The 18,560-nt window shown below is 38.1% G+C and overlaps 1 protein-coding gene across 5 annotated transcripts; it reads right to left on the bottom strand.

Annotated features, from left to right (window-relative positions):
- Positions 1–470: 470 nt before the first annotated feature.
- On the bottom strand, positions 471–17,636 carry LOC127801430 (uncharacterized). 5 transcript variants are annotated; one of them, XM_052336590.1, is made up of 7 exons: positions 3,427–4,427; positions 3,173–3,334; positions 2,597–2,655; positions 2,306–2,519; positions 1,859–2,207; positions 1,555–1,740; positions 471–1,338 (listed from the first exon to the last, which is right to left on the bottom strand). In XM_052336590.1, the coding sequence occupies exons 1-7, from the start codon at positions 3,859–3,861 to the stop codon at positions 560–562; spliced, it is 2,184 nt and encodes a 727-aa protein (XP_052192550.1). In that variant the 5' UTR covers positions 3,862–4,427; the 3' UTR covers positions 471–559. The 5 variants fall into 5 exon arrangements, with proteins under 5 accessions (XP_052192550.1, XP_052192547.1, XP_052192549.1 ...); XM_052336588.1 differs by lacking the exons at positions 471–1,338; positions 1,555–1,740; positions 1,859–2,207; ... (2 more) ...; positions 3,173–3,334; positions 3,427–4,427 and adding exons at positions 14,088–15,033; positions 15,257–15,442; positions 15,562–16,098; ... (1 more) ...; positions 16,841–17,002; positions 17,094–17,636; XM_052336587.1 differs by lacking the exons at positions 1,555–1,740; positions 1,859–2,207; positions 2,306–2,519; ... (1 more) ...; positions 3,173–3,334; positions 3,427–4,427 and adding exons at positions 15,257–15,442; positions 15,562–16,564; positions 16,841–17,002; positions 17,094–17,636 and having other exon boundaries at positions 471–1,335.
- Between the last annotated feature and the right edge of the window lie 924 nt (positions 17,637–18,560).

Below are 18,560 nucleotides of genomic sequence, written 5' to 3'. Positions count from 1 at the left end.
TTCAATTACATTCTTAAATTTATATTTTCTAGTCAATTTAACTCTTATATTTTGATGAGAATAAAATACGACATATATTTTATCATATTATTTTATTTTTTTTATACATAAAAATATAAGAATTAAATTGATTAAAAAATATAAATATAAAGATATAATTAAAACAACGAAAAGTTGAGATTAATACATGAAAAAAAATTAAAATATAAAAATTAAATTGACTTAAAGATCAAATTTAAAAATATAATCAAAATAATAAAAATATAATAACCAAATTTAATAACCATGCCAAAAGAACGTAAAAGTATAAAAATAAAAATATGACCTTGATGATGTTTAGTATGATAAAATTAATCTAAGGATATATTAAGCATTTTCTTATATAAGATTATGAATTATTAATTCAAAATATATAAATATAGGTAAATATTTAGATGTGAAAATGTTTAAACCCATCCTGCAGAATATGAGAAATAAATCATCACTTAACTATTTAATATATGAACAAAATGAACCTTTTACTTATTGCGTGTACAAAAAAAGATGACTGTTGAGTGCTCTAAGATTCATTAAATGATTGTTGGAGTTGGAGTTTTGCAGCCTTGAAAGAAGCCTCTGCAGCATCCCTCTTTTGAACAAGTTTTCGTGCTTCTTCCACCTCCGCAGCTGCAACTAGAAGTCTTTGTTGAGATTTCAGCTTGTCTTCATTGACTTCCTCCAAGCGATACAGGATTTCTACATTCTCAGCCTCGCAGGATAACAGCTTCTCCTCTATGCGACAGAGCATGGCCTTGACCAAGACAACCTCTTTTCTGAGAGATTCAAGGTGCTCGGTTGAAGCTTCCAGAGCAGCAGCAGTCTCCGCGTGAAGATGAGAAATGTTTTCCAAGTGTTGTTTTTGGCAGTTGTATTTGTCAACTACCTGCTGCAGAGTGTTGTCTTCTTGAATCGACAGTTCGGCTTCTGCAAGTGATGCCGCAGTGCCAACAAATTCCATTACTAGTTGTTTGAAGGGTTGATAATCAACAAGCAAACCATCTAGAGCCCTGAAAACTGAACTGGCATCACTGGCCATGGTCTTGTGGTCACGAAAATCTGTCAACTCTAAGACAGTGAGAAGCTTGTTCTGGATTTGCTTTGCAGCATTCTGGAATGTCTCTTCGATTGGTTCTGTGATTTTGTTTCCTTGTAACGTTTTGGAAGGCTGCTCAAGCAGAAGAGATTGCTTGTTGGGTTCAGCTGATGACTGACTGTATGGCACAATGGCCGCGGCTTCAGCATTCGATACATTGACATCTTGGGGGTCCCAAATTGGATCGAAGGAAGGAGAGATGCCTGCTAGAAGAGATATAGAAAAAATATATGAATTTTAATTCACCAATCATTTCTATCAATAACTCTATCTTCTACAGGCGCTCTTTTAACTCATATCACATATCATAGTTAAGGTGTTGGCCACTGGAAATTCTTCTTTCGGCGGGCCCTTCTCTATCTCTTTTACTCCGTTCCACCCACCCTAGCAAACCACAGACAAAAGAATATCATCATACTTACAGCAAAAGAAGGGCTTAGGTGAGGGAATAGTTAGGCTCCTAGATGGAGGAAACAGAAGCTGGCAGTCCGAGCCTCCGAATTGAAAGCCTAAAATTTGATGGACGGCGGACTCCAAATAATTCCATGTCACCGGAACCCTGAGGCTACGCAGGGCAGGAGAATTATAGCACAGAGAAGTGGAAGAAGCTGCACAAAGGAATAAAAGTAATGTAAATTGAATTGTGACAAAGTAGTTTGTGAAGAAACAAGTGATCACACACAATGATGTTGAGAGGTGAAATCATAAAACGCAAAGAAAAGAAACCTCCTGTTAAAGAAGATCCAGCAGGAGAAATCTGCCCAAGAAAGAGTCTTTTCTGAGGACGTGAAGGCTCGAGTGTCAGCACAGAGGTTCGGAGTGCTTTTACCATTGTCGGGACCTTTGGCTTTGATTTTGACACATCCCAGCCATCACTAGTGATGTTAAGAGCGAAGCCATCAGATTTAAGATTCCCACATCGTAAGCGTTTATAACGATTGCGCAAAGGTTCATCGGATGTGTCTTCTCTTCCCTGGGAATCCACCAGTGGAATTCTGTCTTTCCTAGGTGGTTCAAAAATAATTCCAAACTTCGGGGCACGCTCGAGACAGTTCACCACAGATGATCCGATCTCCTGTACTTGACAGGTAAAATCCCCTCCCACGATGGAGACACTATTTGCAGAGCTATTTTTATGGCAGTTGTTCAATGTAGACTGGGAAGAAGTGGCACCTTCGTCTGGATGACAATCAGTAGCATCCACAGATCGACTGAAACCACAAGCACCCTGTCCTTGGAAGTTGTTTTCCTTTGAAAAATCCTTTTCCACAACGAAGTCACTATTTGCAGAGCTATCTTCATGGCAGTTCGTGGGAGTAGTAGTACCATCATTTGAATGACTATCAGTAACACCCACCAATCGTCTGAAATCACAAGCACCCTGTCCCTGGAAAATTTTTTGCTTTTGACAATTAGAACACTTAAAATCATGCAAGAAAGTATGTAAAGATTAGTAGCACCCACCAATCAACTGAAACCACAAGCACCCTGTCCGTGGAAGAATGTTTGCTTTCATCCAAACACTAGAATTCATGCAATATTAAGCATAACTGAATTCTAAGTAAAGAATGATCCAACATTTAGAAATGCCAACAAGCGTACAAAATTTTAGAAGCAGAAAATAAACCTGAGAAAACACTGTTAACCTAAAATGTTTTAAGATTAAACCTCATGCCAATCATCCAATTTGCATATCCAATTATGGACAACACGAGGAAATAGTGCATGAGACTCCCTGCTTTGCAATAGTTGGAGGGGCGGGAGGCTGTTCCACCAATCAAACCTGTCGTGACCTTCTGATTGCACAGGATCAGCCTTAGGCAAGAGATATTAATATTTCCATTTCATCAACATACTTAATGGATTTGAGCAAGATGCGTATTTTAATCACTAAATATAAAACGCACAAGAGTAACAGATGATGATTCATTCAGATTTATCTGATCACACAGGAGATTGTTTACTAGCACCCATCAAAAGATAGCAAGATTTTTACTGCAAAATTTTAGCACAATACAAAGAGATGATAGGACAGGATACCTTCTTGATGGGGCAGACAAAGAACTTCCGACCGGCATTGGGTCCATCACTTTCCCGATAAACATGACAAGGTCCAGCCCCACACTCGCAGGTCGGAACATCGTACGTTAGATCATCACTACTCAACTCGTCATACCACTTGAAAAACTTACAACTGTTCGCCTACGAAACATGACAATGAAGATCAAAAACAGCCCTTCATCTCTTGGTCACACTAAAAAATTAAGCACAGAAGGTGTGCAAAAATTACTGACGGGGTAGAGCGGGCAGGAGTAGAACTTGCGGCCAGAGCTTCTGGGCTTCCGAGAGACCTTCACGTTGCAGATTCCGCCGCCGCACGGGCAGTAAACAACGGGCGAAGGACCAGCAGAGGGAGGCGACGATGGCGGGCCAAAATGGAGTTGCCTCCTCGCTGTTGGGGTTCTGTTGGGGCACTTTCTGGCCCAGTGGCCTGCTTGCTGGCAGGAGAAACAAAGGCTATTGACTTTACAAGCAGGCGGCGGAGAGTTCAGGTTTCCAGGGTGGGAATTGCAAGTGTTGGGAGGAGAAAATATGCCAGAAATCGGAAAAGTTGAAGGGGAGTCCGATCCCAAGCTTTCCCACTGGGACGTCATGCCTTCGTCGTCGACCGGTGGTGGTGGAAGAGGCAAAATAGCGACAGTGTGGCCGTTGCTTTGATGGAGATCCATAGAGAAGACGACCAGCCTTTATACAGAGAGAGAGAGAGAGAGGGGGGGGGGGGGGGAGGGGCAAAGGTAAGGGTGAGTGTCTTGTTTCTTGGGTCTGCCATCTGCTTAACGTCGAAGCAAACGTAATTTAGAACAATCGTACACCAACTTTAAGGTGATCTCTCATCCGTCTAAACTTTGAACACCTTGTAATTGAGGGTGCGTGAGTTACACACGCTATGCAAACCCTAAATATTTGAACTGCGAAATTAGCATTTGCAACTCCAAATCGTTCCATTCCGTCGGTGAGACTGCCATCTGCAAACCCTTCTCAACACCGGTGCTCCAAAACCTCCAGCCGATTCACGCTCGAAAACCTCCAGCTTCGTAAGTGCTCGGTGTGCAGTGCTTCCGTCGATTCACAAATCCCCCAGTAGGCTCTGCTGCACATTCAACCGCAAAATCTCGCCTCTCTGTCTCTCTCGATCGGTCGCTCACTGTCGCTGATTCGATCTATGCTTTTGTGTTGTGTTTGGGCTTCTAGGGTTTGGTTTTACGAGAGTTATTTGTTTCATCGATTTTGTAAGGGCGATTAAAACTTATAATTATTATTGTCATATTTGTTATAATTTATAATTGTAGAACCTTTTGGTGGATGCTTTAATTTGGCTTCTTATAATTCTTAATGATATTAATTCTACACATAATTTTTGCTAACTTGTATGATATTAACGAGAAAGATACATATTTTGTAATCTTGTTTTTGTTCAAGTTAGGTATGCCTAATGGCTTAATGGTATAATCTTGTATGGTTATATATTCGTTAATAAGCTCTTCATCTTATTATTACGAATGAGTCTTTAGATTTTTTTTTGGTAGAGTTCATATTCTCAAAGTGTTGAGACTCTGACGTAAATTTTTAACTCAAGACTTTTTAAAAGTATTTTTGATTTTTAGATTTGTTCAAAAAATAATATGATATATTAATTAGTAAATTGACACATGAGATATTATCGTGATATGTATACACTACGTTACATAATATATATATATATAATAGACATGTGAATAGGTATTAAAGAACATTTACTAAATGTGACGCTAGCTACAAATCACATCATTTGAGTATTAATTATTTGTTGTTAGTTTTTTTTTATTGTGAATTTGATTTTTTTATTATTTAATTTAGTTGATAAAAAAAAGAAAGTGGGAGACAAGCACGCACCATGTGAAGCTGCCGTTCATTGCTTTTATATATATAAAATATTTGTAGGTATATGATATATAATATGTATTAAAGGAGGAGATGGTTTACCCAGAGGGGAATGACAATCGTAAATTGCTCCTAGAATCTAATTGAAAATGAAAAGAATGGAAGAAAACAAGCAATTGTGGGGGACAAAGTGGGAGAGTGGGCTGGCACGCACAACCATGGCATCACCCGAGCCGTGTCTTCCATTGCAATCGCCCTCCCTCCAATGGATTAAAAGAGAGGCTCGAGGAAGGCCTCTCTCTCTCTCTCTCTCTCTCTCTCGGCGTGCGTCTTCCTTTTCCCCGATTTTTCCAGCAGCCTCACTGTTCCGTCTTCTTCCACCCTTTTATTCTGTCCGTCCAACATCCACCGAATATATATGATATATATATTTACAGCAGCAGGCAGCGCAACTCCTTCTCCCTCTCTCCATTAATATATATTGGATATATGTTTGATGGAGGAAGCAGTACGCCGACGGCAGGGAGCGGTCTCTGTTTTTTTCTCCATGGTAGATTAGATCTACTGATGTGGGGAAGAAAACCCGATTGCAAGGAGTTGCAGTTGCTGGACGCTTTATGGACAAATAGAAGCTTGTGACCGAAAATATTAATGACCTGGAGAATGGACAACAACGTGCAAATTCGGCGAAGACGTTCGTTGTGGTCGTTGCAGGAGACCAATGCAGGCAGCCGAGTACAGCATATATCTCTGGTGTGGCAAGAGTTGTCGGCGGTCATGAGTGGGTTGTTGCCGACGGCCCGTGGCAGTCGTAGTCCGTTCTCCAGCGCTGTCGTTGGTACATCAGTTGGATTTTCTGATGAGTTCTCGATGGCTATCTGGCAAGAATTGTCGGCGGTAGATACATACCCGTAGCCCATTTGTGAAATCCCGTTATTGGTCCATTTGATGGACAATCCTTTTTGGAGGAACGGTCCCAACTCGCATTCATCTTTGTTGAGATGGTCCTAATATGGGTCCAGCAAAGGGTAGAGCAGTTTACGGGTGGACTGATTTGTAAGGGTGACTGATTTGATCCCCTGTACTTGTGAGGGTGGCTTGATCAGTCAAGAATAGGTATCAGAGCAAACAAGGAGTTGGATCGATAAGCAAGTTGGACACTCGATACATGATGGGATTGTGGGAGTTCAATCAGGAGATTAAAAGACTTCGGGTTAGATGTGCAACAGAAACAACCGACGTGCTTTTTGAGCCTAAGGTATCATTTACCATATATTACATTTTCGTAATATATGAATTTGTTTTATATATATGTATATGATTGTTGTCACTGTGTCATGCAAGAAGCGATTCGATTATGCTAATTGAATTTATTTTTATTTATTTTATTATTTAAAATTTTTAAAAGGTGATTGCACATGGCTGAAAAAGTTGTGATGTTAAGGTGGAGCTATGGAAGAATGTTTGTAATTGATTATGGGGTGAAGTGGTATGTTGGTGGCTTTCAAAATGTAGACATTGTGGACCTAGATAAATTGTCATTTTTTGAATTGCAAACTTGTGTCAGAGAGTCGTGTTACACCAACCACTTGGGCATTTAACAAATGGTGATATTGTGGATGCATTTGTTGAGCATATTGATAGTGAGGTTAACTATTCAATAAATGAGGGTAGTAGGGTGCAAGAATCTGGATTTGAGGGGTTGAGCATTGAGGAAAGTAGTATTGACAATAGTGGAAGCAATAATGAGAAGGGGATTGAGTCATCAGAAGAAGATAATGATGGACTACATGATGGTGATGTGGTGAGTGGTCAACTTAATAGTGAGATTGATGATGAGGTAAGGATAACTAAAAGAGGGTGAGGAATTACAAAAGGAGTACTAGATTTGCAAATGATGGAGATGCATCAATAGGGGAAACAATTATTGATGCGAGGTTTCAAGGGGAGCTTGTTATGAACACTACATCTAGGGGCGTAATTGGAGGTGATAAGCCTTATGAGAATATTTATGATCTTGATAGTAGAGAGGGTATTGAGGGAGACTTTGAAAATTGGGTAAAGACTAGCAAAGGAAGAGGATATGTGTTATGATCCGATTATTGAAATTCCTTATTGGGGGTTGGGTATGATTTTTCGAAGTGTGGATAAGTTCAGGGAGACTGTGTCTAAGTATGTTGTTGCAAGGGAAGTTAACCTTACCATTAGACCTAATAAGCCTAAAAGGGTTAGGGTTAAGTGTAAGGAAGGTGCCAATGGTTATTGTTTGCTAGTGTAGACAAAAAATTAAACAACTTCAAAATCAAAACTTATAACCCTGTTTGCAAATGTTATAAAACTAACATAAATAAATTATGCAATTCAAAGTTCATTGCTAGGCATTTTAGGGAGAAGATTTTATCTCAACCTGGGATCAAAGTTAAAGAAATTTAAAAACTTTGTAGAGAGTCATTGAATGTGTTTGTAGGTAAAATAGTGTGCATGAGAGAAAATAATAAGGTGCTTAGAAGTGTAACAGGTGATTATAGGGTTGAATATGGTAGGCTGCATGATTATACTGATGAAATAAGGAGATCCAATCTTGGATCTACATGTTTTGTTAAAGTGAAAAGAGGTGAAGATGGGTTGCAACATTTCAAGAGATTTTATATTTGTTTTGATGCTATTAAAAAGGGGTTCAAAGTTCGATGTAGATAGATTTTGGGATTTGATGGATGATTTCTTAAGGGTCAACTTTTAATTTGTGTATCAAATGATGGTAATAATCAAATGTATCCAATAGCTTGAGAGGTTGTGGATATAGAGAACAAGAAAAATTAGAAATGGTTTATCTCCACCATGAAGATGGACCTTGGTATCAGTACATATGCTGGTTGGACGGTGATCACAAACAAGCAGAAAGTATACTATTTAAACTTATAGTCCAATTAATTATTTTTCATTTATGAATTACGCTTCATGTAATACCAATACATGAATTAAATATTTGCATGGTAGAGTTTAAACTTTGCAATTGTTGATGAGTTATCTAAAATCAAGCATAGGATGTGTGCTAGCCACGTATGGTCAAACTGTACGAAGAAGTGAACAAGTTAGGAGAGAGGGAAGAAATTTTGGGAGATTACAAAAGCACCGTTTGAGCAGTTTTTAAAGGAAAAATTGGATGAAATGAATAAGCTCGAAAAAGAGATAGTTGAGGACCTCTTATATTATAACCATAATACATGGTGTAGAGCATTCTTTAGAACATATTCTCAATGTGATGTAGAGAATAACATGATTGAAACTTTCAATGGTTGGATTCTCAGTGCTAGATTGAAGTCCATTATCACTATGTTAGAAGAAATTAGAGCGTAGGTGATAAGTGTCTTTTATACACTTATTTTGGTCTATAAACTTAGCATTTATACATTCAATGAGCATGATTTCTACTTGATTTGGTTCTATATATGGTTATGTAGATGTGGAGCATGTGTTGAATACACTTGGAGCAAAAAGAGTGATTTTGGCTCATGATGGGAGTGAAATAAAGCTTAGAGGCAAGGTCAGGTATTAATGCAAAAGAAAACAAAAGATTATCAAGAGCCAAAAAGTGGAAGATGATAAAGCAAGATTCCAAAGAATAAGGCTAGCGGGCTTATAGCGGTATGCATACCGCTATAGGACAGCTTTAAGGTTTAGTTTTTGAAGCTCACGGTCCTACAGCGGAATGTATACCGCTGTAGGACCGCTTTAGAAATTGCTATCTGGAGCTCACGGGTCTGTAGCAACAAACATACCGCGGTAGGACCACGGTAGCGTTCTGAACTTCAAATTAAAGCTCGATTTCGGCCCATCTCCGTCCAAATCAATGAAAAATGAGAGTTTTGACTATGCACGACTCTAATAACCCAAAAACCACTATATAAAGACTTGTTCTTGAGGGTTTAGGGGAGTTTTTGGAAAGAAGAGAAGGGGACAAAAGATTGAAGACTCTTGGGTTATATTTTTCTTTTATTTCTCAATCTCTACTATGGATTCAAACTCTTTTCTTTTTCTTTTGATTGAGAGCACGCATAGCTAAGTGTTTATAACTAGGGTGAATGATGAAACCTCGACTTCTAATGGTTTGATTTAAAGTTATTCGGTTTGCTATTTTCTTATCCATTCGGGTTGATTGTTTGTTATGTTCATGATGTTGTTTTGATACTTGATCACCATTGGAACATATTTGTGATTTGTATTGCTTTCAAGAGATTCAATATGGATTAGACATGGTAGCAAACAACGTAGGGTCCTATAATAGGTAGAGATACCGTTATGCCTTATGAAATCTTTTTGTGATGATCTCCGTGATTGAATGCATGTTTATATGTTCGAAGGTTGACTAGAGATAGTTAATCTCATATATATACATAGAACTGAATGACCATCGAGAGAGGCTTTTGGTTGTAATTGGATCATCGATTTTCAATCTAAGATAAGGAATAGCAAGACTCGAGTAATGAATAATTGAACCATAGAAGGCCGACAGTGGATTTACAAACCCTGGTGTCTTAACTTTGAGAGTTTTGAATCAAATGAATTGTTTTGTTTGCAACTTTTATTAGTAAATTAGTTTTCATTACAATTAAAGTCATTGTTAATGTGTGTGTTAGGTTAAGGTTAAATCAATTAGAGTAACCATCAAAAATTAGTCCTCGTGGGTATGACACTTTATTCATTACTATATTACTTGTCACGATCCGTCCACTTGCGAAATAGAATTAGCCAGATAGTAGGTGATGGAAAGAATTGCAACTATGAGGCAATTTGTAGATATATGGATTTCAGATATTTCACCTTATGCTATGGAGAAATTAAATGTGAACAAAATCTTAGCAATGAAGTGTCAGATTCTTTGGAATAGAGACACTGGTTTTGAGGTTTTGGAATGGGAGTATGGGCAAAATGTAGACTTAAAAAATAGTATATATATTTGCAGGTGTTGAAACCTGATGATGTTTTACTCTTATGATTAATTTTGATAATGAAAAACAACAATAAGTTTTACTCTATGAGTCATAAGTTAAGTATATGGTTTTCAAATAAAAATCAATTTAACATAAAATGGAGAAACAATTTCATGTACTTTGTCATCATATGATCAATCAAACTATATTCTTATGTATGGATATTTGTTTAAACATGTATTATGATGAATCTCTTAAATAAACCATTGGTTAAAATGAAACAATATTTTTCAAAGGCAAAAAGACCATCTTTATGTTCTTAATAGATTGATATTTTGTCTTTGATATATTTTTTATGATAAAAATTAATTGCATTTTGATGATGAAATTATTTTATCAATGGTTATTATCTTAGTGTTCTAAATTATTTTTATATGTTCCATTAAGAATCAAAATAAAAATTAACTCCATCATACAATTAAATGTCAAAAATCTAGTTATAAATTTTTTGATGACATTTGAAATATTATGTTCAAAATTGTTGAATGAAAATTAAATCCAATGTCAATATATTTTATGATAAATTTCTTATGATATTTTGAAATATTGCGTTTTTAATTGATTAAAAATGTTGAATGAAAATTACTTTAGCAATTTAATACTAAAAAGCTTGTGATAAATTTTTTGATGATATTTGAAGTGTTGCATTTTTATTTGATTAAAAATGTTGTATCAAAATTTTTTAAAGGGGTTGAAAATAAAATAAGTGTAGTTGTTGCTACTTCGAATTTTGAACCCTTGTCACTAGCAAAATCCTAGACTTCGGAAAAAGAAATGAATCCCTTCTTCTAAAAGCTAACTTATTTATTTATTTATGTGCGTAAACTAATATATTATATAGCAATTTGTCAACTAAATGCTTTCAATATGTCGGCTAACTCATTTTCATCTATCGACTAACTCATATATCTGTCGACTAATGCTTTCAATATGTTGATTAACATAAACTTTAAATTTAATCTGTCGACTAATCCTCTTTATCTATCGACCGAATCAGTCGTAGAAAGCCTCCAATGGCTAATTTTCTCTTGAAACTCTTGGGATGCTTATAAATACAACTCCTGAATGAAGTTGAAGATGATCATTGAGTTGTATTTTCCATGCAGGGGGAGATCTCCTCCTCCCATATATCGACCAGCTCTTGCGAGAGCCCTGGTAATGTTTTCCCTGCCAACTTACTAATACTCTGCATCTTTACTTACTCGTGCACTGACTTGAAATTTGTTTTTCACAATTTTTCGATCGGCCGTTTCCATGCCCGACCTCGTCGCCCGCTTCGATTTTTCGATCAAACCTTGAAAACCCCTCAAATAGCCACCAAAATGCTTTAAACTTTCTAGAAAACATCCTCAATTGATGGGAAACAAAAGCCTCTTAATTTGGAGTCTCAATTCGTTTAATAACAAGGTCGATTTGAAGCTCAAATCTTGTAAAACTCACGGCCACTATATTTTCTATTTATACTTGAATTCGAACCCTAAAACGATAACTCTCGCTTCAACCAAAGCCACTAGTGTCTCCCCTTGCCATATATCCGTCCAAAACCCATCAAAATAGCCCTCAAAAGCTTGATTAAGTGGCCAATTTTTCGGCCACTTTTGGCCGAAAGTTTGCCAAATCCGATCCATTTTTAGTCGTTTGACAGCCATGAAGCTTGTCTTGGCCTTACTCCGAGGCCCCCCATCCACTTTCTCAGGTCTCCCATGGCCGATTTCGGCGATTGGAAGGTTGGTCGGCCATGGATAATTTTTTTTGAAAATTACACTTTCACCATTTGAATTTTTTTGAAATGCCATTTCGGCCCTTTCCACAAAGTCTCTGAGTTTTTCAAAACTTCCGTTGAGACCCTCACGTTCTAAAATTCCCATTTGACTCCCGAAGTTCCAAGAAATATGTCATTTCAACCTCTCTCGGGTAATTTCAAAAATTACACTTTGGCCCAGACTTATACTTTGCTTGCAAAATCCCATTGTTTCACCTCAAAACCACTTAAGGGTTGATTACTAGGCCCAATATGACTTCTTTGAGGGTTTCTTTGACTTTTCGAAAGTCCCTTAGGACAATTCGATTTTTCAGCCCAATCCGAAGCTATATCGAAAATTGTCTCTGATCCAATTTTTCTCGATGCTAAAAATCATTTCTCGAGATGTTTGTTAATGCCGTATCATTTTCCTTAGATATCTCAGCTCCAGGACTCTCCTTACAATTGTTTCGTTCAATTTTTTGGGCTATTTAGATACTAATGTTCCCCGAAATTTTATTTTTTTAATAAAACATTTATTCTCAAATAATCCAAATTTCTTGAGTATTACAAGAGGTGGGTCAGCGACAAAGGAGGTGAGAGGTCAATTGATTGAAAGGGAGATAAGAGCTCAGTCGACGATGATGGAGGCCAAAGATGGGTTGACAGTAAAAGATGCGAGATGTGGGTTAATAGCAATGAAGGCCAGAGATTGGCTGATGACGAGAGAGGCGAGCGATCAGTCAATTATGTGAATCTTGACATAGCAAGCGAGAGGTCGATTGATTTGTTAGTGTGAGAAAGATGAAGCACAATCGCGATGAAGGTCGGTCAATCTATCAATCAAAGTGAGGAAGGCCAGAGATTGGTTAATCAGCGATGCAAGATATTTGTGTAGTAGGCGAAAGGTTGTTTGGTTCGTCCGCATGAGAAAGAAGAAGCACAGTCAATCGGTTGATGGTCAGTCAGTCGTCAACAACAGTAAGGAGGAATGGGAAAAAATGAAAGTTTAACCTAAAAATTATTATTTGGAGCGTACAGTTAACCCATTACACTCTTCAATCGGATGTGATTTCACGCGCAATGCTAACAGGAACAAGGGATGCATGATTGATCCGAAATTGCAATGTAAAGTGTGTGATTATTCCAAAATTAAAACTTTAGAGACATGATAGGTCCACTCTAAAGTTAGATGGTCAAATGACTACAAGGGCAAAAGCATATTTATGCATTTTGCCTTTTTTTTTCAATATAATTCGATTTTTTAGTTATTTTGATTACATCTTTAAACTTATATTTTCGAGTTAATTTAATTTATATATCTTGACTTTTCAAGTCAATTTAATCTCTATATTTTGAGAGTACAATATGTATTTTATCATTTTACTTTATTTAATAAATTTTTATTTAAAATATTTTTTTTTATTTACACATTAATAATACACGTCACATTTCTTATATATATATATATATATCAATATATAATGCATTACGTAAAATTCTTATGGAAGGGAAATTGATACCAATGAACAAATTTGAATTCTTTTTCTTGACGGATTCTCAGCATCCAAACACCCAGCAAAACCAGCAAAGCACAGCCCACGAGAATCAAACCATCTCCATCTCTCTCTCTCTATATATATATATATGTGTGTGTGTGTCTGCATGCATGAATATGAAGAATGCAATGCAAGAGCCCTTCTGTAATTTTCTTCGTCTTCTTCGTATTCGCTTGTTAGTGTCACAGAAATCAATCAATGGCGCCAACGGCGGCGATGCTCATTCTGGGCCGCTATGGCCGGCCGCCATCTCCACACCCATCACTCGACAATCCTCGCCGTCGTCGTCCATCTCCCCCGCCGGCTGCAATGGATTTCACGGTGAAGCCCTCCGCGGCGAACTGGGTGTCCGGGGAAGCGAGAGGTTCCATGGCGGATCCGACTCCTGGCTCTTCGTCTTCATCCGCCGACTCTGCAATGGAGAAGATGTTTCAAGAATCCCTCCAATTCAGCTGCTGGTGACTGAAACGGCCAAGGGAAAACGGCGCGAATTGGGATCTTACCAGAAAATGTACATATGATGATGATATGACTTTCTCAATGAAAATTCGTTTCTTTCTATCCATTCAAAGATTCTCGGAAAGTGAAAGAATTCATATGCCGTACTTCATCTTTCGATCTCTCAATCTTCCAATTCCTAGTCGACAATTAATTAATTTAATTAATTAAAATCTAAAATTTCAGAATGAACAATGGGATTGCATTTTATCTCCTATGCAAGTATCCTAATGGGCATAAGAAAGAAGAAAACTCCACAATGGACTAAGAAACTCTCAAAGTTTGGTGACAGCATATAATTCCACAACTACTTTCAGCTAATATATTGTAGTAAACTACAAAAAGTTAAATTTATTCCTATCTGGCTATATATTACTATTTAAGATTTAGGATCTAGGGTCGATATTTTACAGTAGTGTTGGAGTTTGAGTTTTGCAGCCTTGAAAGAAGCCTCTGCAGCTTCCCTCTTTTGACCAAGTTTTAGTGCTTCTTCCACCTCCATGGCTGCAACTTGAAATCTTTGTTGAGATTTCAGCTTCTCTTCATTGACTTGCTCCAAGCGATATAAGATTTCCACATTCTCAGTCTCGCAGGATAACAACTCCTCCTCGATACGACGGAGCATAGCCTTGACCAGGGCAACCTCTTTTCTGAGAGATTCAAGGTGCTTGGTTGAAGCTTCCAGAGCAGCAGCAGTCTCCGCGTGAAGATGAGAAACATTTTCCAAGCATTGTTTCTGGCAATTGTATCTGTCAACAAGCTGCTGCAGAGAGTTGTCTTCTTGGATCCACAGTTCAGCTTCTGCAAGTGATGCTGCAGAGCCAACGAATCCCATTACTTGTTGTTTGAAGGGTTGATAATCAACAAACAAGGCATCCAGAGCCCTGAAAACTGAACTGGCATCACTGGCCATGGTCTCGTGGTCACGAAAATCGGTCAACTCTAAGACAGTGAGAAACTCATTCTGGATTTGCTTTGCTGCCTTGCGGAATGTCTCTTTGATTGGTTCTGTGATTTTTTTTTCTTGTAACGTTTTGGAAGGCTGCTTGAGACACAATTGCCCCTCGAGCAAAAGAGATTGCAAGTCGGGTTCAGCTAATGACTGACTGTATGGCACAATGATCGCGGCTTTAGCATTCGATACATTGACATCTTGGGAGTCACAAATTGGATCAAAGGAAGGAAAGATGCCTGCCATAAGAGATATAGAAAAAATATATGAATTCTAACTCACCAACCATTTCTATTAGTAACTTTTATTTTCTATGGGGCTCTTTTAACTTATATCACAGTTAAGGTGTTGGCCACTGTAAGTTCTTTTTTGGGGGGGCCTTTCTCTATCTGTTTTAGTCGACACTAGTTCCACTCCACCTGCTCTAACAAACCACAAACAGAAGAATATCATCATACTTACAGCAAAAGAAGGGCTTAGGTGAGGGAACAGTTAGGCTCCTAGATGGAGGAAACAGAAGCTGGCCGTACCAGCCTCTAAATTGAAAGCCTAAAATTTGATGGACAGCGGACTCCAAACAATTCCATGTTACCGGAACCTTGAGGCTAGGCAAGGCAGGAGAATTATAGCACAGAGAACTGGAAGAAGCTGCAACAAAGGAAGAACAGTAATGTAAATTGAATTGTGACAAAGTAGTTTCTGAAGAAACAAATGATCACACACAATGACGTTAAGAGGTGAAATCATAAAACGCAAAGAAAAGAAACCTCCTGTTAAAGAAGATCCAGCAGGAGAAATCTGCCCAAGAAAATGTCTTTTCTGAGGACTTGAAGGCTCGGGTGTCAGGACAGAGGCTCGGAGTGCTTTCACCATTGTCGGGCCCTTTGGCTTTGATTGTGGCACATCCCAGCCATCACTAGTGATCTTAAGAGCGACGCCATCGGATTTAAGAGCCCCAAATCGGAGGCGTTTATAACGATTGCGCAAAGGTTCATCGGATGTGTCGTCTCTTCCTTCGGAATTCACCAGTCGAATTCTGTCTTTCCTAGGTGGTTCAGAAATAATTCCAAACTTCGGGGCATGCTCGAGACAGTCCACCACAGACGATCCGATCTCTTGTACTTGGCAGGCAAAATCCCCTCCCACCACGGAGACACCATTTGCAGAGCTATTTTCTTGGCAGTTGGTCAATGTAGACTGGGAGGAAGTATCATCTTCGTCTGAATAACAATCAGTAGCATCCACAAATCGTCTGAAACCGCAAGCACCCTGTCCCTGGAAGGATTTTTGCTTCGGAAAATTCCCTTCCTCAACGAAGTCACTGTTAGCAGAGCTATTTTCATGGCAGTTGGTCAATGTAGACTGGGAAGAAGTAGTACCTTCGTCTGAATGACAATCAGTAGCATCCACAAATCGTTTGAAACCACAAGCACCCTGCCCTTGGAAGGATTTTTGCTTTGGAAAATGCCCTTCCTCGACAAACTCACTGTTCGCAGAGCTATTTTCATGGAAGTTGGACAATGTAGACTGGGAAGTAGTAGTACCTTCATCTGAATGACAATTAGTAGCATCCACAGATCGACTGAAACCAGAAGCTCCTTGTCCTTGGAAGTAGTTTTTCTTTGGAGAATCCCCTTCCACGACGAAGTCACTGTTTGCAGAGTTATTTTCATGGCAGTTGGTGAATATAGACGGGGAAGTAGTAGTACCATCATTTGAATGACTATCAGTAGCACCCACCAATTGCCTGAAATCACAAGCACCCTGTCCCTGGAAGAATTTTTGCTTTTGACAATTAAAACACTTAAATTCATGCAAGAAAGTATGTAAAGATCAGTTGGTGAATATAGACGGGGAAAGTATGTAAGGATTTGAGCAAGATGGATATGTTAATCACTAAATATAAAATGCACAAGAGTAACAGATGATGATTCATTCAGATTTATCTGATCACACAGAAGATTGCTTACTAGTACCCATCAAATGATAGCAAGATTGCTACTGCAAAATTTTAGCACAATACAGAGAGATGATAGGAGAGGATACCTTCTTGATGGGGCAGACAAAGAACTTCCGACCGGCATTGGGTCCATCAGTTTCCCGATAAACATGACAAGGTCCAGCCCCACACTCGCAGGTCGGAGCATCGTACGTTAGATCATCACTACTCAGCTCGTCATACCACTTGAAAAAGTTACATTTGTTCACCTACGAAACACGACAATGAATATCAAAAACAGACCTTCATCTCTTGGTCACACTAAAAATTAAGCACAGAAGGTGTGCAAAAATTACTGACGGAAGGGTAGAGCGGGCAGGCGTAGAACTTGCGGCCGGAGCTTTTGGGCTTCCGAGAGACCTTCACGTCGCAGATTCCGCCGCCGCACGGGCAGTAAACAACGGGCGAAGGACCAGCAGAGGGAAGCGACGATGGTGGGCCCAGATGGAGTTCCCTCCTCGCTGTTGGGGTTCTGTTGGGGCAGTTTCTGGCCCAGTGGCCTGCTTGCTGGCAGGAGAAACAAAGGCTATTGTCTTTCCAAGCAGGCGGCGGAGAGTTTAGGTTTCCAGGGTCGGAATTGCAAGTGTTGGAAGGAGAAAATATGCCGGAAATCGGAAAAGTTGAAGGGGAGTTCGATCCCACGCTTTCCTTCCGGGACATCATCTCTTCGTCGTCGACCGGTGGTGGTGGAAGAGGCAAAATAGCGACGGTGTGGCCGTTGCTTTGAGGGAGATCCAGAGAGAAGACGAATAGCTTTTACAGAGAGAGAGAGAGAGAGAGGCAACAGTAACGGCCGGTGTCTGGTTGCTTGGGTCTGCACTCTTTCAGTCAGCTTTATGTCGAAGCAACTGTAAGGGAGAAATGAATTTTTGAGTATGTCCCTTTCGTTTTTGTTTTCAGTGTGATTTCATGTTTTTTTATTTATTTTAATTACTTGTTTAAATTTAATTTTTTCTAATTAATTTAATTTTATATTTTAATTTTTTATTTCACAATTTCCCTATTTTAATTACAACTTCAAAATTTAAATTTTTACTGTTTTATCTTATTGGAATCTCTTAGATAATGTTGGTTAAAATAGATAAGATAAAATTATATTAAAATAATTTTTTTAATAAGATTAAAGATAATTTGTAAGAGATAAATTTATTTTAAAAAATTAAGATAAATCTCAATTTTAAATGTCTTGTTCTTATGGTATAAGTTAATTAATTAGGTCACGATGAATTAAGATTCGTATCAATAACTCTTATATTCGATTATTTATCTTATAAAGATTTTACTATTAAAATAAAAAACATGAGTGATCGTAGTTAAGATTCGCATCAGTAACTTATAAATTTAATTTTTTATTTTATATAATAAAATAAAAATTTTATTATCAAAATTAAAAATATGAGCAATAATAATTAAAATTCACAATAGTAACTCATAGATTCGATTATTTAATGAGATAAAGATTTTATTATTAAAATTAAAATTGAAAAAGAAAAGCGATAATCTAAGTCCCAAAACATAATGATAGGAGAGGAAAAGAAAGAAAAAGTAGGAACGAGAAGTGAAGTGCATTTCAACTGCAACTGACAACCGACAACGTGGCTGTCTGTCACGGAACTTGCGCTAAATGACAGGGAATGAAAGATTCTTGGAAGTGGAGGGAAAAGATAAAAGAGAGAAGATAGGGGTAAGCAATTTAAATATAGGGGTAAATTGGTCAATTCTCATACTCAATTAATGGCAATGGCGGCCTGTGTCACTTCTAAAAAA

Source organism: Diospyros lotus, chromosome 5 (assembly GCF_014633365.1).
Source record: "Diospyros lotus cultivar Yz01 chromosome 5, ASM1463336v1, whole genome shotgun sequence".
Taxonomy (NCBI): Eukaryota; Viridiplantae; Streptophyta; class Magnoliopsida; order Ericales; family Ebenaceae; genus Diospyros; species Diospyros lotus.
Note: the sequence above shows the minus strand (reverse complement) of the source record. Positions and strands in the feature narration are given on the sequence as shown.